This window comes from Rousettus aegyptiacus, unplaced genomic scaffold (genome assembly GCF_014176215.1).
Source record: "Rousettus aegyptiacus isolate mRouAeg1 unplaced genomic scaffold, mRouAeg1.p scaffold_m13_p_3, whole genome shotgun sequence".
Lineage (NCBI taxonomy): Eukaryota > Metazoa > Chordata > Mammalia > Chiroptera > Pteropodidae > Rousettus > Rousettus aegyptiacus.
This window is the reverse complement of record NW_023416306.1, coordinates 165,361,732-165,386,633: the sequence shown is the minus strand read 5'-3', so window position 1 is coordinate 165,386,633 and position 24,902 is coordinate 165,361,732. Positions and strand designations below refer to the sequence as shown.

At 51.9% G+C, this 24,902-nt stretch overlaps 1 protein-coding gene across 5 annotated transcripts in view; it reads right to left on the bottom strand.

The window, feature by feature from the left end:
* SLC24A4 (solute carrier family 24 member 4) overlaps positions 1-24,902 on the bottom strand; it is a 139,711-nt gene that overhangs the window by 84,269 nt on the left and 30,540 nt on the right. Inside the window, exon 1 of one of the 5 annotated variants that reach the window (XM_016145461.2) lies at positions 12,463-12,768. The exons of the other annotated variants lie outside the window; for them this stretch is intronic. Coding sequence (XP_016000947.2) covers positions 12,463-12,553 — 91 coding nt within the window. The 5' untranslated portion in view covers positions 12,554-12,768. Of the gene's footprint in view, positions 1-12,462; positions 12,769-24,902 lie in introns of those variants that run through there. 5 annotated transcript variants of the gene reach the window in all.

Sequence of the window (24,902 nt, the reverse complement as noted above, 5' to 3'; positions counted from 1 at the left end):
AACGTGGAACCCAGCCTGCCCTCAGACCTCACTACCGAGTCCTGGGGGAGGCCGTCTCGCATGACAGGCACGTGCCCTCAGCACCTCCGTCATGCTCCAGACCTACAGCTCACACAGGCAGGTCCCTCTCAGTTCTTGCTCATCGCTCAATATTAAGGCAACAATAGAGGAGAACAGTACAGGAGCGGGGTGCCACAGGGGGCTGGCAGTGTCAACCCCCAACACAGGGAATAAGGGGGTACACTGTGCACAGAGTTTAAAAACAGGGGTGGCTCCCTAGTGTAGTGGTTAGCACGTCTGATTCACACGCAGAAGGTCTTGGGTTCGCACCCCAGGTGGAGCCACAGACCATACTTCAGGTGTGCCAGGCCCCAGGTGCGCCAGGCCCCAGGTGCGCCAGGCCCCAGGCACACACCGCGAGCATGTGGGAGGAGACGCCCCATCTTCAGAGATTCAGTTCTTAAGGGGAGATGGCAACATCCATGGCTCAGGGGTGGAAGTCGGCGGCGGGGGCGGCAGGGGGGAATAAAAGAGAGGTTAAAAAAAAAAGAGTTTAAAAACAGTATGGTGGTTCCTCAAAAATTTAAACACTGCCATCTGACCCAGCACTTCCACTCCTGGGCACATAACCAAAGCACTGAAGACAGGCTCTCAAGCAGATGTCTGCACACCCCTGTTCACAGCAGCGTCATTCGCACAGGCAAGAGGTGAAGGCGACCCAGTGCCATCTTCACACGGAAGGAGAAACACCGCAAGGTGGTGTTCGCGCACAAGGGAATACTACGCGGCCTTAGAAAGGAACGAAGTATTGATACGCGCTACGGCGCAGACGAACCCCGGACTCACCATGCTAAGTGAAAAGAGCCAGTCCCCCACTGCCCCCAAAGCACACATGCTATGTGATTTCACTTTCATAAGGTCCTCAGAGTAGTCAACTTCATAGGAAGTGGAATGCTGGATGCCAGGGGCTGTGCGGGGGAGTGAACAGGGAGTTAGTATTTAATGGGGACAGAGTGTCGGTCTGGGAAGATGAAAACGTTCTTCCCAAAGAAGATGGGGGACGGCAGGTGGTGATGTTTGCACAACGATGAGAAAGCACTCAGTGCTCCCGAACCGCATACTTACTCATGGTTAAATCATGAATTTTATGTCTATGTATATTTTCCACAATAAAACAATTAAAAATAATAAGAATTACTTACAGTCGCCACTGGCCGGCAATTGTAAACAACATTGGTGATAAAAACACTCCTCTCCAGAGGCAGGCCGCCCTCCCCGTGCCCTGTCCCGCAGCCCCCTGGCACCCCACGGCCCCTGCTGCTTCATTTCCTCCCTGAGACCCCGCAGGACGGCAGGGGGCTGGCGGAAGTGGGTCTACTTGACCGAAGACGGACTCACTCAGGGGCCAGGGTGAGAGCAGGGCTTGCTGTAAGAGCCTCTCGAATGTCAAGGCTGAAGTACATTTGTGCTCACAGATGCCTTCGAAAAGACATTTTTTGCAGCTACAGAACCCCATCCCAAATCTCCGCACCAGACAGCACCTGGAATTTCGACACAGAGAATGAACCGAGCCTCAATGGCAGTGTTACAGGGCCAGGGATGGGCAAGTCGCCCGGCACAGAAGTCGGAGTTCTGCTCAGCTAATCTGCTGATACATTAAACACAGATTAACGGGAATGTCAAACAAACCCCTTTCGTAGGATGGGCTTGTGCTGTGGACTCATTCTTCTCTGACTTCTGCTGGTTTAATTGCCCTTGGGAGCAGCAGGGGCCGTGAGGGGAGAATGAGGTTGGCTTTAAATAATACGAATTCTGGTCACCGGCAGGTACCATGTATCATTTGAGAGCTGACCTTGTGCAGGCACTACGCTAAAAGCTACCCGCTCCCCCAAGAAAGCGGACTCCAGAGGCCCGGTCCGACTTGCTCACAGCTGGATCCCTAGCACCCCACTGGTCATAGGTCCCCAATGGAAGTTATTAAAAGAAGGAGAGTTGAGTGTTTTGTGTTCATTCAGGTATCCCGCACAGTGACCGCAGGAGGCAGGTCTGAGTCCATTTTACGGCTGAGAAGCTTGAGGCTCAGAGCTTAGCTGATTTGCTGGCGGTTACAGGAGTCAAGCCCAGGCCCCTCTCTTCCCAGCATCACTCCAGAGCTTGTCACAACACTCCAGGCCACACATCACCCGGAAGGTCACCTTGCCCCCCACCCCCCAAACTATCCTTTCCCACTGAACTCTGAACACCTACCGGAGGGAGAGAGATGAAACCTACCTTGGGGCCCCCAAGAATGGAGATTTGGAGTCTGGAAACCCCCTCTCTGATCTCACAGGCCTTTTAGCTGTGCCCTCAAACCAGAGCCCAGCGTCCTCAGCAGATGGGTAGCTGCCTTGAAGCTGCTGTGGACATGGGCTCTGAGCATCCACAGCCCGGCCACCTGGGGGCCCTTCCTCCTGCGTGACTGCTCACCTGTGCTGCCCTGTCCGCAGGGGTGCACACCTAGCCCCCACGTATCCTGGGAGGCGGAGCATCAGGAAGCGCATCAGGGCTGGGAGAAAAGGACTCAGATGCGCAGAGAGCAGCCTTAAGACATTCCCGCTCAAGGCTTAGGTGAACAGAGCTGCACCCACAGCACACAGTGCCAGCTCGCCTGGAACCTGGGGCAGGGGCCAGCCCTGTCCCCAAGCAGCCACGGGAGCGGAGCCATCACACAGAAGCCCTGGGTGTGCATCTGCATGGGGGTCTGCGACCTTGCCCTCCAGCTGAGCTTGGTTCTCCTCTTTGGGGGTGAGAACTACCTGGAAGACTCCTCCCTGCTGTTTTTTAAGACAGCACCTGGGAGCTGAGAGGCGCAGGGTCGCAGAGATGCTAAGAGCTGAGGCATGATCCAAGTCAGCCGGGATCCGTCAGATCCAGCAAAGGAGCAGCGGCTCACACTTATTAAGCCCTTGCTGTTTGTCAGGCACGGTTCTAAGTCATGCGTATCTTCCTTTATTGTTCAGAACCTCCCAATGTCTCAGGTGCTAGCCTAGTGACACTATCCCATTATACGGCAGAGGGGGCTGTGGGGGTGCAGAGAGGTTAAGTCACTCCCCTGGAATCACACAGCTAGTATGAGTAAGAGGCAGGATCGACACCCCGGCGGCGTGTCTCACCAAGCCCAGTCTCCTACATATTACTCGTCTCTCGGCAGATGGGAGTGGGGGTGGAGGCAGAGAGAAACCACAGCCCTTCTTTTCTGCATCCTGCAGATGGGTCACTGAGGAACCATTCCCCTGTAAACTGCCTTCTGAGCTGGAACATGCACCGACCACACGCCAGCTGGCGGGCCCGTGTCCACTGCCGTCCCCGTAGCCTCCGGGATGGAAAAAGTGCCTCTCGTGACAGTCCGCACCAAGCGCCACTATTGCCGCGAGAGCACTCTCACACACGTCACGCCACTGGACCCCGACTGCCCTTCCCAAGCTCGTCCCCTGCCCCCACTCCCTGGCTCCCACTCTGGCCCAGCTACACCCCCCTCTGAGTGAGCTACTTTTCTGTGCCTTTATTTTTCATGCGCCTCCCTCTGGGCTGCCCTTCCCCAGCTCTGGTTAACTCATTTAAAGCCTCCATGACAAACTGATGGTTGCCAGGGGGGCGGGGGTGGGATGGACGAAAGGTGAAGGGATTAAGAAGTACGAACTGCCAGTTACAAGAATAGTTACAGAGAACAGGCAATGTAAAGTACAGCACGGAGAACATGGTCAATAATATTGTAATAACTACATATGGTGTCGGATGAGTACCAGAATTACATGGGGATCACTTCGTAAGTTATATAAATGTCTAATCACTATGCTGCACATCTGAAGCTAATATTACATGCCAATTGTAGTTGAGAAATAAAAAAATAAGTAAACAAAAAAAAGCCTGTCATTCAAAGCTGGCTTAGAATGCTACCTCCTCCAGGAAGCCACGTAGGATTGACCTGCTGGGGCTCTGAACTACGGCTCTCTCCTAGAGCCCTGAGACCTTTCTACTTGTCTTTATACCTAATTTACAGCTGCTTGCTTGAAGACAGTCTTTTTTATCCAGTTTAACTTTCTGTCACCCTCTCCCCAGCACAGGCACAGAGCACGCCCCCAGTGCATGTACTGATAACGTTTTTAGGAATCAGAATTGACCTTAAAACTCCCTCTCCATTAAACTTCCCTTAAAAAGCATCAGCTCTAAAAATGTGATTAGGCTATGCTGTACAACCCCCCTGCAGTCTCGATAAATGCAGCCCTGACGTTTAAAGTAAATTTTAATTACAAACACAGAGGCCAACACCTCTGCCCAAAGAGCCCTGTCATTTTCCTTTCTTCTGCTGATCACTTCCAGCGTTACTTAACCCCAAAGGCCGTGCCCGCTGGGCTCTTCTGAGGAGTGTATTTCACGCTTGAGTGGGGGGTGGGGGTGGGGGAACCCTGGGCGAGGCAGACAGGAAGATTCACAATACCCAAGCAGTAATCAAACGTTCATTCTGCTCGGTGTTTACTCAGCTCACATCTCGTTTGAGTCAAGCTGGAGTCATGAAATGGTTTGCTCCACACTATTTCTTACATTTCAGAGCCGCCCTGCTCTCCGCCAGAAGCCTGGTCTCCTGCAGTCGTGCGTGGGGTCCAGCCAGGCACAGCTCTGGGTCACACTGAAGATCTTTGCAAGGGGATGGATAAAGAAGGTGCATCTGCCGGGACAGGGGCTGGACATCTGGGTGTCACCTTCGGCATTACCATCCATTCGTTCGCAAACAGGAATGAATGTGTGCCGGGCACCTGGCTGGGGCAGGGGGAGCAACTCCCAAGGCTGACACAGCCTCCGCCCCAGGAAGCTCCCAGTCCAGCAGGGAGGCCAGGTAGGAGGCAGACACACTGTCTGGGTGAGGCCTGTGCAGCCAGGGCGGGTGTAGCACACAGTTAACCCAGGAGGAAGCAGTTTGTGCTGTCCGTGGTGCTGACAGCTGATGTTCCAGAAGGGGGCAGACCAAGCTTTACGGCGCTGTACATGTGCGTCCGGAGACAGTGGAAAGGCACTGAGTAGGGCCGCAGCACATGCCAAGTCTCCAGGACTCAGGGCTTTTTGGGCTCCGTCTCACATCCCTGCACTAGTATGACTGCCCTCTCTGGCTTGTCAATTCCATAACCCCGTCCCATTTCTCATGGTGCCCTCCAGGGGCAATATGAGGGGTGTGCAATATTGGGGGGCACAAAATGAGGCTGGAGACCAGGGTGGGAGCCGGACGGAAGGTCTTACATGCAAGCGTCCAGCTCAGGCCAGGCCTTTAATACATGTTAGGTCTCTGCCCTTGCCCCGGGGATCCCTGGGGTCTTTATGTGCAAAATGACAAGAACAGACTGGAAGACAATATGATTGATGGCTTTGGGAGTGAGACAGACAGGCAGACTACTGCAGCGGTCCAAGCCTAGCCGGCGGGGCCCGGTCTAACAGGGCGGAGATTAGCCAATGGCCTCGTAGCTAGTGGGGGAAGAGATGCCAGCCACAGGTGATACAGGTTTTCTGACTCTGAATCCAGTGCCCATCATACCACAAGCACCAAGAGGCTCCATGGCCTAGGAGAGGTGATGCATTTCCCCTATCTGCCACTGGAGGGCAGAGCGCCCAAGGGCAGGACCCTCTGAGTCCCAGCATCACAAAACAGTCTCTCGTGGAGCAAGGATTCCCTAAGAATTGGTCCAGGACCGATTTGCAGCTCTGACCAATTCCTTTGTTTCCGGGTAGGGTCAGGCGGTCAACACAAGACCTTCTGAGGTGGTAGCTTGAACCTGCGTCCCCCATTCCTGCTCCTGGGACAATCGATGGAAGTTATGTGTTACTTCCCTCGGTTTCTGCTTCTACCTGCCTCATAAGTTTGTTTGGCGGATTACATGATTAACTAAGATACTGTACCTAAAAGGTTTCTTACAGACTCCTGAAAGGTGATGAATTAAAGAATACACATGACTGCTTAAAACACGGGCTCTCAGCCCTGGGATCTCTTGGCAGCTTAAAAAACCTGGTGCCCAGGCCATACTCCATGGGATTACGTCATAATGTTGGGAAAAGAGAGGGGCTTGAGAAGTTTTCTTAAAAAGATTAAAGCTCCCTAGATGATTCCAATGTGCAGGCATGGTTGAGAATCACTAGCTCAAAAAGATTTTTTTAAAAAGCAAACTAATATTAAATAACTTAAGAACTTAAAAAGTACTGTGTGAATGCAGTCGACAGCTCTTGAGCACTCATTGGGCTGCATCCCGCGGCTCAGTGGGCATCTCTCTGCCAGCTCTTACATAGTGCGTATAGCCCCGGGCTGCTGTCTTCTACTGAACCCTCACAATGGGCTCCACAGGAAGGAGCACTTCCCCTTCTAAACAAGAGACAATGGAGACTTAGAGGGGTCACTTGCCTTCTCCATGGTCACTGGCTCACAAGCAGCAGCACCTGGAGCCCGATCTGAGCCCCTTGTGCCTCCACAGCCTCTGTCCTGCCCACCTGGCACCCCAGCCTGGCCCCCTCCTCCAGCAGGGGAACAGCTTCGCCTGTGGGCTGAGTTCTCCGTGCTGTGTGACCCTGGGTGGGAGCCAAGTTCCTTCGGAAGCTGATACACCACACCTGCTTCAAGTGGCATCCCTTGAGGACAGCCACTCCACAGTCGCTATGAGGAAGGCCCAGGGAGGGAGCAACGCAGCAGCCCCTGCCCTGACTGCTCAGAGAAGCCCTGCCGGTGTCAGGCAGGACGCCGAAAGCAAAGTCACGGGTCATCAGGCTCTCGGCTGCTGACAGCGTCTGCCCAGATGCCTGCAAGCTGTTCCTTCCCGAGCGAAGGGCCACCTTGTACTCCTCTGAGCCTGGCCTGGGCTGAGGCCGGGCTGGCGGCATGTGGCTCCAAGTGGGGCAGAAAGTGGGCTTCGCAGGGCAGATCCTGCCTGAGGCGGGAATGGGCCCAGGGCCAGCTCCCACCCCTTCATAAGCGACCAAGGCCCAAGGATTATGAGGGATGACTAAGCACGGTTGGCCACTTCCTAGGAAAAGCAGCCTGGCCCTAAAAGCTTAAACTGCCCTTCCTCGTTCCCTTTTCAACGAGGACGGAGGGCGCTGGTCTCTGTCGCCACCCTCCTGTGTAGCCTTCCACCACAGACGACTGGCTCCTGGACGTCAGGTGTCTGTGTCCCCTACCTGCGGCTTCTGTGAGCTCCTACTGTGTGCCAGGCACAGTTACGGGCCATGCGGATAGCGTGAACAGCCCCACTGTGCTCCTGTCCCCCGGGGAGCAGAGTGGAACCTGAGACCACCACCGACACATCCCGTACCTTTATACTGTGCTTTTTCTCAAAATTCTGGCTTAGTTCGGAATTCTCTTTACCCCTTCCGTTTAAATCACGTCCGTCCTTCGAGGCTGAGTTCAAAGGCCACCTCCTTCAGGAAGCTCTGTCCCGATCCCTCCCCTGAGGTCACCCCGAACGAGCTCCGCAGTTCCAGAGCGTTTTTGTTCCCTTACAGTCCGCTTCACTCTCCCATAGAGTTAGATGTTTCTTGCGGCCGAGGACTTTGCCACAGTAATTTTTGTGCATTCCAAAAAGCGGATATGGAGATTTTACCTCAACTAAAAATCACGCTAAACGTCCCTCCACAGTCGAATGGACAAACCAGGCGCTTACATACTCATACCATACCATAGCACTGGGCTCCCCCTAAGATACCACTGTACTTCGGTTTTAATAAAGACATTTACGTAGCTGCTGTCACTGTTCACGTCAATCCATTAACATGAAAAACTTTCATTCAAAAGACACCAGCAAGTGAAAGTGAAATGCACAGGTGACCGAGACACTCACGGTGCACACATCCGACAAAGGACCCGGACACAGAGCCAAAGAAGACTCTAATTGAAGGCCGGACAGAGACGTAGACACGCCACAGGGAGAAAGACGACATCGAATAGCCATCAAACACACGAAAAGGTGCGCAGAACCATTCGTCGTCAGGGAAATGCATGTTAAAACCACCGCCGGGTACCAGAAGAGAAACGTGGCTCCAGAGTTGAAGGAAGAAGAACTCTATGGACAATAGACTAGTGGGTACCAGAGGGGAGGGGGGAGGTAGGCGGGGTAAAGGGGGTCAAATATGTGGTGACAGAAAGAAATCTAACTATGGGAGGTGAACACAGTGTGAAAATACACACACACACACACACACACACACACGCCTTACTATTAAAGTGTACAGCCAAACGTATTGGATTTTGTTAACCGATGTCACCATAAAAAAAATTTTTTAAAAAAGAAATGGAAAAAAAAAGAACTCTACATTCTGGTGAGAGCATCAAGCGTTGCATTTTGGAAAACTACCTGGCCGTGTCTACGACAGATGTCCTAGAGTGCTCCCATGACCCAGCAACCCTGCAAAACCTGGCCAACGGAAATGAAAGCACATGTCCCCCAGAAGGCTTCATAAGACACAAGAAAGTTCACGGGAGTGTTATTTGCAATAGCTCCAACAACCCACTATTCCTCAACAGCTGGATGGACAAACGAGTCACTTAGGTAGTCATAGAATGGAATTCATAGAGCAACGAAAAGAAGGGAACAGTAATTATTTGCGGCACATGTGGACCTCACAGATAACGTGAGACTGCAGCCAGACAGCAGGTACGGCCACTGCCCTGAGGTCAGGCTCCGCCCTGTGGGGGACAAACCCCACCCACCCCCCCACCCTCCCCCACCCCCCCCACCCCCCCCCCACCCCCGCGTGTCCCACAGCCGCTCAAAGGCAAACTTCCCACCCCCATGTCCTGCATTCCCCCTTCGCTCAAGCGAGAAACCTAGGATAACCCTAGGCCACTCTCCTCTTCCATTTATGTGAAATGGAAGTTCTGCCTTCTTCACCTCCTGCCTTTAACCTGTCTCCCCTTCTCCATCCGCGCGGCTTCAGCCCATCTTCACTGCCTAAAGCCTCCTGTCGGACCAGCTGGCCCAGGCCTCTCCTGATCTGCCTCCCCCACAGCAACCAGAAGCCTGATCTAGAACACACCCTCCCCCGTCACGCTCCACCTCACCCTCAGGATGAGGTCCCGGCCCTTCTGCACGGCACCCAGCCCCCTTCCGCTAGAGCCACACTGCTCACCCCGGCTCCCACTGCAGCTCCACACCGCCGTTTCAGACCGTTTCGGAACCCCGCCCCTTCGTTCATGCTGTTCCATCCACTGAGACACCCTTCCCGTCCTTCTGCATGCTGACGGCATCTCTCCTCACACTGAGATCCGACAGCACCTCTTCAGTCCGGGTGCATAGTTCTCCCTCGGGCCCTCAGTCCTCGGCATACTGGATTTACGTTTTAAGGTCTGCCCCACCACAGAGACATGTGCACACACACACACGCACACACACACACGTCCCTAGGCGTTTCACGAGCAAGGACCACGCTGTGTGTCTCCCAGGCAGGAAGACACTCGGTAACTTTGGTTTATCTAGAAACATACCTCACCCGGGTTGGTCTTCATTAGTCATCTAGACATGTGTTGTTGTCCCTGTTTTGACTGGTGGGCATCTGAGGGAACAGGTTCTGGAGTAAGACAGACCCAAATTCAAATCCCAGCTCGGCCACTTGGCAGTTGTGGGTCCCTGGACAAGTCACTCATTCCTCCTGGGTCTGAGCCTTTCTCATCTGTGAAGTGGGGAGATGCACATGGCAGAACGGTCCCCTCGCGGGGCGTTTTCCCAGGGCATTCTAAGCCTGTCCTTCCCATGGCTTCGCTTAGCTGAGGGCCCTGGGCCCTGGCACTACTGACATTCTGGGCCGGGCCGGGCCCGTCTCTGCCCATGGGGCAATACAAGATATTATGCAGCATCCCTGGCCTCGACTCATCAGATGCCAGTAAAAACCCCTCCCCCAGGACTGGGATGACCAAAATTGTCTCCAGACATAGACATATGTCCTCTTGGCACATCCTCAGGCAGCTGAGAACCACCGGCTCAGGTTCTGACCCCAGGAAAGACCAAACTCTCCCAGCACCTGACCTAACGCTGACCTAACAAGCTGATCCTGGCACTGGGAGGAAAAGTCTGGGAAAACCTGCATGCCTCACCGGGGACAGGGTAAACTGCTGCTTCTCACTCCACAGGCGCTGAACAGATATGCGCCCACCTGTCACCCGGCAGAGGGCTCGCGGGGCCGTGGTCAGCCCCAGCCCGGCCTCCTGTACACCGAGTGCGGTGGCCTAATGAGTCCCAGAGGACAAGAAAGACAGATGCCTTCTCTAAGTGTCCCCCACAACCTCTGTGGCCCGAGAAATGCATGGAAACATGGAGTTGCCTGCGCATATTCCCGCCGGTATCTGTCACCCGTGTGACAAGGGAGTGCCGGGCAGGGTTCTTACTCTTAGTTTTGAGGAGGAAACTAGACCTTGGGGAGGGGGCATTTCTGAGGCTGCCAGCTGAAACCCCTTCACAGCTGACTTTAAGAGCCTCGTGAGGTCAGGACCACTGCAACCCCATTTTACAGATGAGAGAAATGAGCTTCAGAGAGGTTAACTAACTTACCCCACATCACACAGCTTGAAGCGGCCGGGATGTGAACCCACGTCTGTCTCCCTCCGGAGCCTGCTCTCTCCTCCACTTGCAGATCCCCAACTCATCTACTTGGCTTCGTGGTTGGCAGAATAGTATATTAAAGGAATCTAAACTGTCTCTTTTTTTTATAATTGAGGTGAAAGTCACGTAACATAAAATCAGCCTTTTTAAAGGGCACAACTCAGCGGCAGTACATCCGCAACGTGTGAGCTCCCAATCTCACTGCGAAACACGTTCTCCACCCCCAAGTAAAAACTCCCTGTCATTGACCAGTTATTCCCCACACCTCCCCCCCCCCACCACAGCCCTAAGCAACGACCACCCTCCTTTCTGCCTCTACGGGTTTGCCTTTTTCGGACATTTCACATAAATGGAATCATACGATCAGTGGCCTTTGGTGTTTTCCAGGTTCCTCCATGCTTGGCAGGTATCAGTCCGCCGTTCCTTTTTCCTGGCTGAATAATATTCCACAATATGGATATACCGCCTTTGTTTTGTTTACATCAGCTCTTAGGTATTTGGGATGTGTCCACCTTTTGGTTATTATGGATAATACTGCTAGGAATACTTACGTACAAGTTTTTAATTATACTAGGCAGATGCGTAGGAGTGGAATTGCTGAATTATACGGTGATTTTATGTTTAACTTGTTTAAGGATTTCTAACTGTTTTCCGCAGGAGCTGTACCATTTTACATTACCACCCACAACGTATGAAGATTCCAATTTCTCCACATCCTTCTCAACACTTGTTTCCCTTTTTTTTTTTTTCCCAATCGTGACCATCCCAATGGGTGTGAAGCGGCATCTACCTCTCTCTTGATTAAACCCTCAATGAACCTTATTCTCAAGGTGCTCAGCTCGCTGATGAAAGGGTTGAATTATATTTTATCCAACCAAGCCCAATCCCCATAGAAGAATGTAGTAAAAAGTTAAACTGTTTAAGGAAAACCTAATCATTGGTTTAATTTCTCACGTTTCTCTGGTCTTATTATTAGAAGCTCTAGGGTAAGCATTGGGGAGGGGGGCGGTCATAACCTCATTTCTAATCAGATTTAGGTTATTGTTCTAACTCTGCAGGCCAGCAGGCAATGAAAAAATGAATTTGATAATCTGTTGACATTTCGTTACCCAGAGGACTCAGAAACACATGTGCATTTCAAAATTTAATAAAACCAAAAGATAGGAACAAATGTTTAAAGAGAATTAAAGATCTATTAACAAAAATAGGGCAGGCAAGCCAACTGCAAAACACTGTACCCAATGTTTAAAGGTCCCCTAACTTTGTGTAATAGGCTGAAATATCCTATGTTTTAAGGCTCAATATATAGAGAGCACGAATTAAAAATCAGACTCAGTTCTCAAACCCGGAGCATAAAGAGAAAACGGGACAAAAGCCGGTGTTGCTGAGTGTCACGGGCAGGTGGAGCTGGGGTCGCTGTAAGGGACGTCCTCCTTCTGGAATGCCCGAGCTCTCTGCACAATGGGTCCCAGCCAGGGGCTTGGTGCCCCCTCCACACACACACACGGGTACCTGCCCGACAGGTACCTGCCCATGGGAGTAGCCCTGGGCGTGGGGGACCTGCACAGAAAAACTGCCTTTTATGGAGATAAAGTTTGTGACTTAAAGCCACCTCCCAAGTGACAGACAGCTCATACACCCATGACCGGACAGTCAGACCCTTTAAAGGAGTCTTGGGTTTGATCCCGGCCTGTCCCTCACTGCCTGAGAGGCCTCTGAGCCTCCAGTCTTCTCTGTTCAGTAGGAGCCACACCACGTGCCTCCCACCCCTGCCGCCTCCCCGCACCCCCCAAAGAGATGAGGATGTGATGCTCCTCCCACAAGAGGGGCCTGATTGACACCAGAGCTCCCTCCTCACCTTCTGGGCAGAAATGCAGGACTGAAGGCGGTATAGTGGCCCAGCCTGGCTCAGGAGAGGTGGAGTAAAAATCACACAGGGCCAAAATCATTCATGCAGACCTCAGAGACCACTCTTCCATCTCCAGGACCTATGCCCAGGGAAGAACAAAGGCAAATAATGTTCTGAGATTTGCTCTGCATTTTGGCTGAGGCTTCCTTTCCCAAGGAGGCAAGAGAGACCCAGGTGCAGTTTGAATAAAGAATAAAAACACATCATTTCTCAGCTGCAACAATGGTATGCAACGACGGTGGTTGTATCATTTAAAAAAAAAAAAAGCGCCTTTTAGAGATACATACTGAATTACTTATGAATGATACCCCATGAATTTTTTCCAGCCCTGGATCCGACCATGGCATTTGGTGGTCATGTCTTGTCCTGGAGCAGAGCCAGCTTTCTTCTGCTTCCCTTCACAGCTTCGAGGTCTCCATGTGAGCTTCCTGTAGACTCGTCCACAGGTGAAGTCACCTGTTTCCTCACGATTTCATTCCTACTACACATCTTAGCAAGAATAGCACACAGGTGATGCAAACTCTTCCTTCATCCTGGGGATACATGCCCGCCCCTAACTTTCCTCTCCTTCCCTGCATAGGTGGCTGCCCCCAAATTGCTTTTCTTCTATAAAGCCCTCCAGAGACACGGGGCTGCCTGGGCATGTGGGTGAGGCTGGCAGCTGAAGGTCTTGTTGTAGAGCGATCAGGTTGTTCCAGTGGGGACCTCTGGAGGTCAGGTCTTTAGATCTCTTCTCTCAGGCTGATCAGAGTCCCCAGAGAAGAACGAACATCTCCTCCGAGCAGAGACGGAACTGGTCACCGGCTTGATGGAAGTTGAGTGGGGGAGACAGGTACGGTCTTCACCCGGCGGGTAAATCTCTCCATCTCCTTTCGGGGGACCCTCGGTTTCACTGTCCAAAAAGCGAGCCCTCATTTTCTGCCACCGTTGGGGTGGCGGAGGGTAATCTATTGTGCTAACTGGGGTGGGGTGGGGTGGGGTGGGGCAGGGGGAGGGCACCACCTGCTTCCCCGACTTCCCACTGGCCCCCGTCAGCCCCGCTGTCCCTCGCTTGCAGGACGACTGAGTTACTTCTCATGCTTCTGCTTCCCGGCTTCCGAAATTCTTGGTATTTTCTCTTTCTTGTCTTTCTCGATTTTAGCTTTCCAGAAAAGCCCCTTTACTGGTCTCATAAGGGGACTCTGGGAAGGAGTGAAGGTCATACACATCTTCAACCCCACTCCCTTTGATGGGGAGCCTGTGTCCTTTAACATGTGAGTAGTGGCTAGAGTCCCAAACCCATCTACTATGGGACATTCAGAGGATCCTTCCCCAGAGGTCTTCGAAGACTTAGGGGAAATAATTATCCAAAACTCCAAGATAAGGCAGGTGGATGTCTGCTATCATTCCAATGTCACACCAGAGCAGCGTGGAACAAGCTGTGCGAAGGGTCGCTCGAGTCTCCTGGGAGTTTGTCTTTGATAATTTCCTCCTCGCTGTGGCTCGGACTTTGTAAAGTTAGAGGTTAGCTTGTTGGAAATGGGTAAATTGCCACTCACGTCTATCTGGAGGGAAAAAAAAAAATACAATCCCAAGGGTGGTGGTTTCGCTGCCCTGCGGGATGTTCGCACGTTCCGTATCTCACGTAGGAGTCGGATGCGGGCATCCTCTCACTAACCCGAGATGTCTGTCTCTGCACCTGCCCCGGAAACCGGCTTGGCCATCCTGCTGACTCCCTCATTAATGAGTTAAACGAGTTTCTGACACATGCTCGCTGTCTATTTGTATGAGAATTATGTGTTTAACTGTTTCAAAAATACACTCTGACAACTCTCCAAGCGCTTGCTGCTCTGAGTGCCGCTCCTCTGAAGCAGCCCATTCTCCACCCCGTGCCACGCAGGCAGCAGACGCTGGCCTTTCTTGGCTTTGCCCCACGATGCGAAGTTGCCTGTTTTATTAGCCCCACCCCCTCCACCCCTAGAGCACCTCAGCCCACAAAGCCCTTCCCGGACAGATGGCAACTGAAGGTCTGGGAGAACCACCTGCCATGGAGCCCGACGCAGCGGCGCTGAACTGCCCTGACCGTCCCTGTGGGACGGGCGACCCCTCGCCTCGAGCAGCTTGCTACCCTTCTCTTCCTGCTGCTCACTGATGTCCCGTCATTCTCGTTCACTTCTCGGGCAGAGCGTTTCAGCTTGCTACCTCAAGGTTCATCATCTTCCACACTAGGCTGGGACCAAACCCTGGGATAAGCAAAGCCCCACCACCCGCTACTTGGTAAAAGGTGTGCGGTTAAGAGCCCGTCTGGATGTGGGTGGCGGTGGGGGAAGGGGGGAAATCCCAGCTCTGCACTGACAAACTGGGCACCCGTGACCCCGTTCAGCCTCGCTGGGAGGACCCCGCGAACAAACAGCACGCAGTGCAAACGGCGCCCAGTAGCGCCTGGATGTGTGAGCTCCATCTCCCGCTGTGAACGGCACAGAGCTGGGGCGGAAGCGTGGTCTCTACTCCTGCTGTCTCATGACCAGAGTCAGAAGACGGAGCTCCCCGCCTTGGACTTCGCAAGGCCTCTGGGGTGCCTCCTCCCCCGTTCCTGCTGCATCAGGAGGCACTAATGCACCTGCTCCTTCTCTCCACTCCGGGGAGCCCATCACCTCAAAGCCGATGGACAGCTCGTTTCCACCAAAGCCAAGGAGGGGTCTCTGCAGAGTGGACGAGTCGGCACTGGGCCCAGAACGAGAGGCCCAGGTCCAGGAATGAGCAGCCCGCTGCCAGCTGTGTGACCCTGGGCAAATTACTCAGGCTCTCTGGGCCGTGGGCCGAAAAAGAAATGAAGTAATCACGCCTTCCCCGCCTCCTCCAAAGCTGTCTTAAACATCTAAAAGGACACTGCTTGTGAAACCCCACAGAAAATATAAAGGGAGGATTAGTATCACCACTATCCTCAGTAGCTAGCAGACAGAGGGTGATACCATCATGTTTTAACTGTTTTGTTTGGTAAAGAGCTTTCAGTATTCCGATACTAGAGAGATAAAAGCAATGCAAACAGCAACTCTGGCTTAGAGAACCTTTGCCCCTGACCTACCCTGAAATCAACATTGTCACCTACGGGCAAATCCGAAACCAGACAAATTTAAAAGAAAACAGTGCCTTAGGCCTCTTCCCCATCCCATTTTTACTGATTTTTCACAGGGGTGGCAACGAAGCATGCAGGAAAGAGCACACGTAGGTGTGTCTGTGTGTGGGTGGGGGCACCCCCTCATTTTAACCTACACTGGGCTGCGGGGGGAGGCTGGGGAAAACTAGGGGTGAGGGTGCAGGAGAAGGCTCATAGAAAGTGCCCACCAGCACAGACTTTGTCATTCAGGCCAGACCCGAAGGCGTTCCCGTCATTCCAAACCCCAGAGGAGACGTTCGAAGGGGAGGGTATCAGTTCAGGGCAAGGAGACCCCGCCCAAGCGTGAAGTCACAGGGCAGCCCCTAGCACAGCCTACGCAAACGGACACAGACCCACATCCCGTTGACCCTGGAACGACGATGGTGTGAGGACCGCTGACCCCCAAGCAGCTGAGAACCCATGTATGAGCTCTGACTCTCCAAAACGTAGCTGCTAATAGTCTGCTGTGGACTGGAAACCTCGGCGAACAGTTCGCACGTGTTTTGTACGTTACGTGCACCGCACACTGCATTCTCACAGCGAAGTAAACGAGGGAAAAGAAAACGTCAAGAAAATCACACGGAAAATCCCCGACTGGGGCCGGGGAGGGATGGAATGCACGTCGGCATGAAGAAACTTGGAGGCGAAGGGCATTTCTACATCTTGACTGTAGTGTGGTTACACGACTGTGCGTGCGTAATTACCAAAATTCTCAAACTGCACAGTTAAAACAGGTGAATTTGGGGATGTGTCAATGATATGATAATACGGCTAATATATAAAAAGGATGGTTAATACCAATTCCAAGAACGGCGGCCGACTCGTAGTAAGTAGTCAATGAACAGCTGCCGCTGTGCGGTCACCTTTGACCTGCTTGGGGACCTCCACGTCACAGCACGGACCATGGGCATGCTGAAGACACGGGGGAAGTGAGGCTGGCTCAATCCTTGACTGAGCTGCCTCTGCGCTTCGGGCCCTGGGGACAGAGGCGTGAACAGCTACAGTCCCACCTGCTCAGCGGGAGGAAGGCCACCTACCCCACCTACCAGGCCTAGCTAAGACGTGCTGGTCTGGTCAGGAGAAGATGGGGGAGGGCCTGGGAGGGAGGGAGAAGCGCAAACCAGTACCAGAGGCTTCCACTTGTCCTCTTCGTGGACGCAGGTGCTCAGGGGAGTGGGGTGCCAGCCTAAGTCCTCCTGAGACACGAAAGCCTTGAACGTGAGCTACAAGCCTATTCAGAAGCCCGCTCCAAAAGGCGGGTCATTAAGACAAGAGCGAACTTCCTAATATTTTAAGAGCCTGCTGATCCACAGACCCGTCTCACCAGGACCCAATCTCATCAAGGCTCCAAGGACCCACGGAGATGGATCCTGATCAATTCAAACATTTCCCTGGTGACCACCAGCACATGCCAGACACTGTGCTGTGCACCAGCAACCAAATGACAAGCAAGTGGTCACTGCCCTCGGGCTGTCCCCAAGATGGGGCAGTGGGCAGACTGCAAGTTTGTCTATGCCCCGTGGCCTGGTTCAGTCTATGGAGTATCCAGGGGGGCTCCATGAGGGAGGTGCCACACAAACTAAGCTGAAGGGCAGGAGCGAGGCATGGAAAAAGGGCTCCACAGGTATGTTTTGTAAGCAGACTGCTGGGCCTCAAAGAGCAGGGGGAGGGGGGCAGGAGACAGCTTCACTCAGCATTTATTAAGTACCTGGTCTGTGCTGGGTACAGTTTGAGAGTCTGTTGAATGCACTTAAGCAGGAGTCACAGCCATGCGGATTCCTAGGGCAGTCTGTCATCCAGAGGGGGCAGATGGAGAAGCTCTGAGTTCCTTGGGGTGATCAGGGACAGAGCCCTGAAGGAGGGGGGCGGGCGCCCACCATGCACAGGCCGGGGAAGAGCGAGCCCGGCCAACGGAATGGCAGGTGCGCACTCGAGTTTTTCCTCCCTTCCCACTTCCGGCCTCCTGGGACAAAGGTGGGGCCTCCGGAAGTGAGCATAGACTCTTCCGCTGAGCTGTGTGCGCCAGCGTCATGAGACGGTGTCCACGGCCACTGTCGTCCTGGTCCCTCCCTACACCCACACAGGTGCTGCTGTCTGTGTACACACTTCTGCATCCTGTGTGTTTACGGATAACTACCTGTGCTTCCTCTGCCTCTCTATCCTTCTCAAGGGCAGAGATCCCATCCCCTTTTTGTGGCTCTCCCCGCCACTTCCTCTTATCTTTCCTAATCCCCCTCTGTCCCCAAGAGCCTAGCAGAGAGCTCTGCCCAGAGAAGGAGGTCACCTCGGGAGGTCACCCAAGGAGGTAACGAAGACCGTCATGGGTTCAGTCCATTGTGTCCCGATCTGGGACCACCACACGGCAGCCACAGGCTGGGGGTCGGGTGGTGAGCTGAGGAGCTGCCAGCGTGTCTGGAAAGACAGCTAATCGTGGTCAGCTAATTACGGGACCCGCTAATAATTATAATCTAATTACGTTACGAAAGCACTAATGGAAAAACAAGAAGAAGAATTTTGCCTGAGAGAGCCGGGAATGTTGTCGTCAGGAGGCGCTGTTTACGTCAGGTGTTGAAGAATGAGGCTGAAGCCACCAGACAGAGGATGCGGGAAAGGCCATGCAGAGGAGATGAGGGGGGACAGCGAGGGCAGAGGCGGCCAGGGCGTGTCGAGGGCGGCACGGTCTGGGGACAGCGTGCTTCGGGAGACTGCACACCCACGTGGGCAGAGTGATGAAGCCAGGGCCGCAGGCCCAGGGAGCCAGCAGCGCCAGACGGCAGGTTGAGAAGTTTCCTCATCCCGAGGGTAATGGAAAAATTCTGGAGATTTTACTCAAAGGAGGGATGCGAACGGCGAGAGCTTTCAGAAGGGCAATGTCATGGCCACGTGGAAAGGAAATCTGCAGGCACTGAATCCAGGGCAGACGTTCGAAGTAAATGTAAAGTCAAGTGTCTTAGGGCTCCGGGGGTGCTGGGCAACAGCAGCCGCTGGCCACGACTTGGTGGCCAACCGGCCACAGCGCACAGACCAGCCTTTGGATGCAGTGCAAGGACAGGTTCGCTTCCAGACCAAGGCGGATGCACGGCAGTAACCTCCTGTACCCCAACTTCGTGCTCGGCCCCAAGCGGGCCTGCTCTGTCCGCATGTCTTAGAACGCAGGGGTCCCCAACTCCCAGGCTGCGGACCAGGACCAGTCCGTGGCCTGTTAGGAACCGGGCCGCACAGCAGGAGGCGAGCGGTGGGTGAGCGAGCGAAGCGTCTGTGTCTGCAGCCGCCCCCCAGCACCAGCATCGCCTCCCCAGCTCTGCCTCAGATCATCAGGCATGAGATTCTCAGAGGAGCACCAGTCCCCGGTGCCACAAAGGTTGGGGAGCACTGCTGTACTGTCACCTCTGTGACTCAGATGGAGACAGGCTGGTCCTCCAGCCACAGACCGGGCTGAGCAGCCTGTCCGATCCGTGGTCCTCACGTCACGGTGTAGCGCCCACGAAAAGGGGGAGACAGTCACATGCCTGAAAAACGTCAGGACCTTTCCCTCCCTCCCTCGGTTTTCCCTCTCTCTTCCTCCTGGTTATTAGTTTTTAAAAATCCACCAGCACACTCCAGGCTTCATTAACTAAGGCCCAGCAAAGGCAAGAAGGGAACAAGCTAAGAGAAACCCAGCCAGGCTGACGGCCTCTTCCAGTGTGTTCCTTGCAGACCACCGCCTCCTGGTAACAGCGTCTGGCATCCAGCAGGCATCCAGTGGTTGCTGACCGAATAGCAACAGCATCGTAGAGTCTGCCTCCCCTCTTTACACATTCATTCTGCAAAACTTTTTGACCAAAACATGCTGAACTGGCACAGATGTCAGTGCTTGATTGGGGGTGGGGGGGGGAAGGTTTACCCACGACAGGGCTCAAGGACTTCAGAGAACAGTTCCCTTATTTTTAAGCCAACACTTCCATTTCCTTGGAAGCCCTTAAGTTAGACACCACGGCTGCCGTGACCCCGCCCACCAAACCCCTGTTAGGGCTGCCGCTTGGGTCAGTGGCTGTGTGAATATACTGGCTCCATGACTTGATGTTAAATTTCAGTGGGGTTGGTGCATCCTGGAGCTGCCCGCGTGGTTCATCTGCCCAACCCTCAGTCTGCTTTGGAGCAGCAAGAGGTGGACACGGGAGAGGCGGGAGCCCAGGCGCCAGGAGGAGGGGAAGGATGGAAGTGAGAGAGGGAGGCACCCAGGGGCCAAGAGCCCGGGAAGGGGCCAGAAGGCCACCCCGCCTGGAAGACGGGGTGCCGAGGTACCGCCAGTCAGGCATTTTGGAAAGGAAACTCAGACACTCTCTCCAGGGACCCGGGGGCATAACAGGGAGAAGGCTGGGGAAGCCTGAGCTACACAGAGCGTAGTGGACTGACGGGCCCCCGAGGTCAGATCCCAGGTCCCCCCGAATCATGCCGGGATGACACAGGGAAGCTGAGGCCAGGGGTTTCTACTTTAGCCCGACCAGGAGAGGACAGGAAAGCCCCAGGCCTCACGCCCAGGTTACCCGGCCGGGAACCACGCCTGCTCCAGCCTCTCGTGCTCCAGGCCATTGTTGGCATTTGTTACTTCAACCAGTACTTCCGGAGCACCTGTGAGCCAGGCACCCACGGGGTTCTCCTCCGGGCCCCAGAAGAGGGTGCTTCCTGATGTTGATGTCTTTGCCGCCCCTCCCCCCCCCCCACACACACCCCTCTAAAGTCCCATATCTAGCCCCCATGTTTCTGGGCTCCATTTCTAGCAGCCACTAGACCCATGGAGGCCTCAAATTCAATACCACTAAAGCTGGGCTCATCACCTCACCCCGCCCTACCCCAGACACCCCAACTCAAACCGGCGTCATTTTGACTCATCCGCTCCCCACCATAATGATCACCCTGCTTTGTTTTTCCACTAAAAACAGGGTTTGTTTACTACTTCTTTTCCCCAACGCGCTAGCTCACAGCATCGTGAGGGCAAGAACTTTTACCTTGCCGCTGTCCCCAGCATCTGGCAAAGAGTGACCAGCTGCTGGGCCTGTTGACAACGTAAATCTAGTGGCCCTCGCCTTTGGAAGATCCCCCCCTTCATTCTCGCCCCATCCACGTCCATTTCGATCTCTACGTGCTTTATTTTTTACAGAGCAACATAGCAAGCAGAAGTTCCCAAGATCTTACAGTTTCAAGAAAATTAATGCAGCTGCCCCTCTTTTTACCTTTCCCAAACCCCCTTGTTCCCCAACTCTGCTTCTCCGCTCCTGTGACATTTTCTCAGGAGAATGCCTGAAGCCGAAGGTTTTTTAAAAAATATTTTTTCAGCTAGTGCAAGGAACGTTTTTGCAGTTTCAAACGCTATCTTCAGAGGAAAAAAAAAAAGTTCTATTACATAATCAACATCTCTGAGATGAGAAATGTGTGGGGAACAATGCCAACTGCAGAAGAACCTTCTGAAACGCTCCACAGCCACGGGCACATTTTGGCCATGAACACTTGTGGCTTTTTCCATCCTGACGCCTCCTACCTGAAAGCTGAGGCCGGCTGCATGGCAACGCCATCGTGTTTTATAAGATTAAAATGTTCCCTTTCACTTCAGATGTACCCTCAAAAGCCTACTGCTCCATTCTAATGACTTTCACACCCAGGATGACTGGTCCCCTGAAGTGTAAGGATGATGCCGTGCGGCCGGGCTGTCCACTGGAGATACTCGCGCCGAGAGAGGCTCCGTGACAACCCGGAAGTGTGCTGGTGCAAAGGGTGGGACCCAGGGGCCGAGGTGCCACTCACCAGCTGGGTCGCCCTGGCGAACGACTCAAACCAGATGGAGGATGGGCAGTGTGCTGGCACCACAATCATGGACCAGAGGATGGCCACCCTCAAAGGCTTACAGACTAGTGTTGGTGATGTCCAGGCCAGCAAGTGAGCATCACACACTCCAGAAGCTGCTTCCTCAGCTGCCCGAGGGGTACCTCTTTATGCATAAACTGAAACAGTCATCATGTTCTCTGTCTCTCGCAGGGTTTCTGGGAGGAACAAATGAGATCAGGATGCCGTGCAGAAATATAAAGCATTGAGTAGCATGAACATTGGGCAGGCATTTCTGTCCAAAATATCTTCTCCACTAGCCAGTTAAAATGCCTGAAATCCCTTAAGACTTCTCTATTTGGACTCTGGAGGTTTGGAGGGGAAGGATCTTCAAGATGTTATTAAAATGCAGATGACCTGGAACAAATAATCTCATATTCTCTATATGCTCGATTGTGAACAGAAGGAATTGGCTACACATCCTTTGCGGGGAAGGGTCTCAAAGGCTGGACTGGGCTCAGCCAGGAAAGGATGCGCCCCCACACCAAGGGCCCAGCTCGTATGTATCCCTACCCTCAGAAACTATGCTGAATCTCAGCACTTAATCAGGTCTTTTCTTACTCTGTTTAAATAACACGATCCACATTTGTTGTATAACCACAAAATCCCCAAGATGGTCAAGGAACAAATATATCCACTACTTACAGAAAAGAGAAGTTACAAAACTTGAAATAAGTGAGAATGGTTCTTGTGCAATAGTCTTGTTTCGATACACGGGAAATGAGTTTCATGGCAAGGATACAAAAAATTCATGGCATCGATTATCCAGCTTGCAAGAGAACTTTCTAGTAAGAAATGGGCCACTAAAGTTTATTTAAAAATGAGAAAGAATTTTATATTCTGGAGATGGCAAACTGACATAATTCTTTTTGGAAAACAATTTGATAGATCAAGGCCTTAAAAATATGTGTATTATTCCTGAGTAATTCCATTCTCAAAAGCGTCAAAAGTAAACAATTGTCCATATTTAAAAAAAAAAATAATGTCTTTTACAAAAGACATTTATCTCAACACTATTTATTTATGATAGCAAAAGTTAGAAACCACCCAGAAATCTAACAACTCAAGTAAACGGTTTGGTTTACCTAACAGTGTAGTCACTTTTTGGGATATAATACAATTATAAAAAGTAAACTTTTCAAAGATGATAAAACAAAGTTAATTTATGAACCAAATGCTAAGCAGAAGGGAAAACAGGATAGAAAACTATTCAACATAATCAGATATGTTTAAGAAAACCCCATACACCCATAATGATTAGAAGAAAATATACCAGAAGTGTAATAACAGTTCTGTCTACATGTCTTTTTCTTACTTTTTAAACATACATAAACTGTTTTATTTACTGCAGTATAGTGTTATTTCCCCAAACGTGCTCCGTCCATAGAACACTAAGTAACGGACAGTGAATAGTTATAGTTACAGTGAACGCGGGGCTGTCCCCACAGGGAGCTGGGACTCTGGGTTCCACAGGACACCGCTCCTCCAGCAGGATGCCTCCCTCCCAGAGGAGTGTGGGCCGTGATTGTCAAAGGACACAGGACACATGACATTCTCCAGTGGCCTTTACCAAAGGACCACCCTCGGGGGTCGTAATCCCACGGGACACCCTGGAAGACACCACATTAAACTCTGTTGCTTACCAAGACACCCGCCAATCCACAGAGACAGAGAGAGAGCATGCGGTCCCTTACTCTCTGTCTGTCCCAATCACGTGTTCACTGTTTTTCACAGTTCACGCGATGCCTGCCTGGGTTTGAATCCCAGCTCCTCACCATCCCCAGCTAGGTGACCTCAGGTGTCTAATATGTCTCGTCTTCATTTTCCTCATCTGCAAAATGGGAACAGCAGTACCTAGATCAAAGGGTTTCTGTTTTGTAAGCAACTTATAACAGTGCCTAGTACATGCTAGCACTACATAAGTATTTGTTAAATAAAGAAAAGTCACCCAGCACGCGTCAACTGCCTTGTCAAATTTCCCAAAAGTCCTTTGTGGCACAGGGTGGTTATTTTTCACAAAATTTCTCATTTCACAAAATTCTGATTGATTTATTCAATCTTTCAACAATGAATTAGCATCTACTGTTAGCTAGGCTCTGTTTTGGGACCAGGAACACAGCAGAGGATGAGCCAAATGATTCCCACTTTCAAAGAACTGATATTCTAATGGGGGGAGAGAGAAGTTAGAGAAAAACAAACTAAGATAGTGATGAATGCTTTTAATACAGGAAAAAGGGTAGTGGAGGAAGAGCTCTATGGAGTAATGAGAGAAGGCTGTCTGAGAGGGTGATATTAATGTCAAAGATGCAACGATGGCATCCAAGCAAAACTCTGGGAAAAGAGTATTCTAGGGACCGAGATCAGCAAGTGCAAAGGCCCTGAGGTAGAAATGGGCGTGGCCTGCTTGAGCATTGGAACTAAAGCTAAGATAGCTATATAGCAGGGTAAGCGAGAGGTAAGGGGTTTGGAAGGTATTTGAGGATTTACCACGACTGATTAAAGAAGGGGGAAACATGACACGATTGATGTTTTTAAAAGGTCACCCTATGTTAACAGGACACTGAGCTTATCCACCAGAAAAAGTGACATTGGACTCCTGTCTCACGACGGTCTGAGAAATCAAAACCAGGCAAATCACAGAACTGCCCGTGAAATGAAAAACTACAGAGTTTTTAGAAGATAAGGTAGGAGAGTACCTTTGTGACCTCGAGGGAGGCAAATCGTCCTTTAACGAAACACTGGGAATGTTAAGTATGCAGACAAATGCATTTTGCTATATTAAAATGATTCCTCTTTATCGAAAGACACTCTTAAGAGACAAAAGGCAAGCCACAGGCTGGGAGATACTTGTAGTGAATATATAAACAACTTCTACAAATCAGTAAGACAGAAAAACGAGTAAAACATATAGTCACTTTACACAGATATCGAGTGGTCTTTGGACTGATGAAAAGGTGCTCAATCTCATCACAGAAATCTGGGAAGTGTAACCCTATGAGATACCATGACACCCCTACCCACCCACCCAGAAAGGCTATAATTAAAAAAGCCATCAACACTAAGTGTTGGCAAGGATAGGGAGCAAGTAGAACGCACAAATCCACTAGAGGGGAATGTAGATTGATACGAATGTCTTGGAAAACTGCTTGGCAGTGTGAGCCTACAGGTCTAGTCCCAGGTATTACCCTGAGATAGGGTAAGGAGGTGTACCGGGCGACATGAACACGGGTATCTATAGGAGCATTCCTGGTATTAGCTCCATAAGGAAACAACCCACATGTCTAAGAGCTGCAAAGAGATAAATAAAATCCATAGGATTCCATGTTTGAAATAATCCCAATGACAATGAACTAACTACAAGGAGCATGTGGACAAAACTAACACTGAGTAAGAG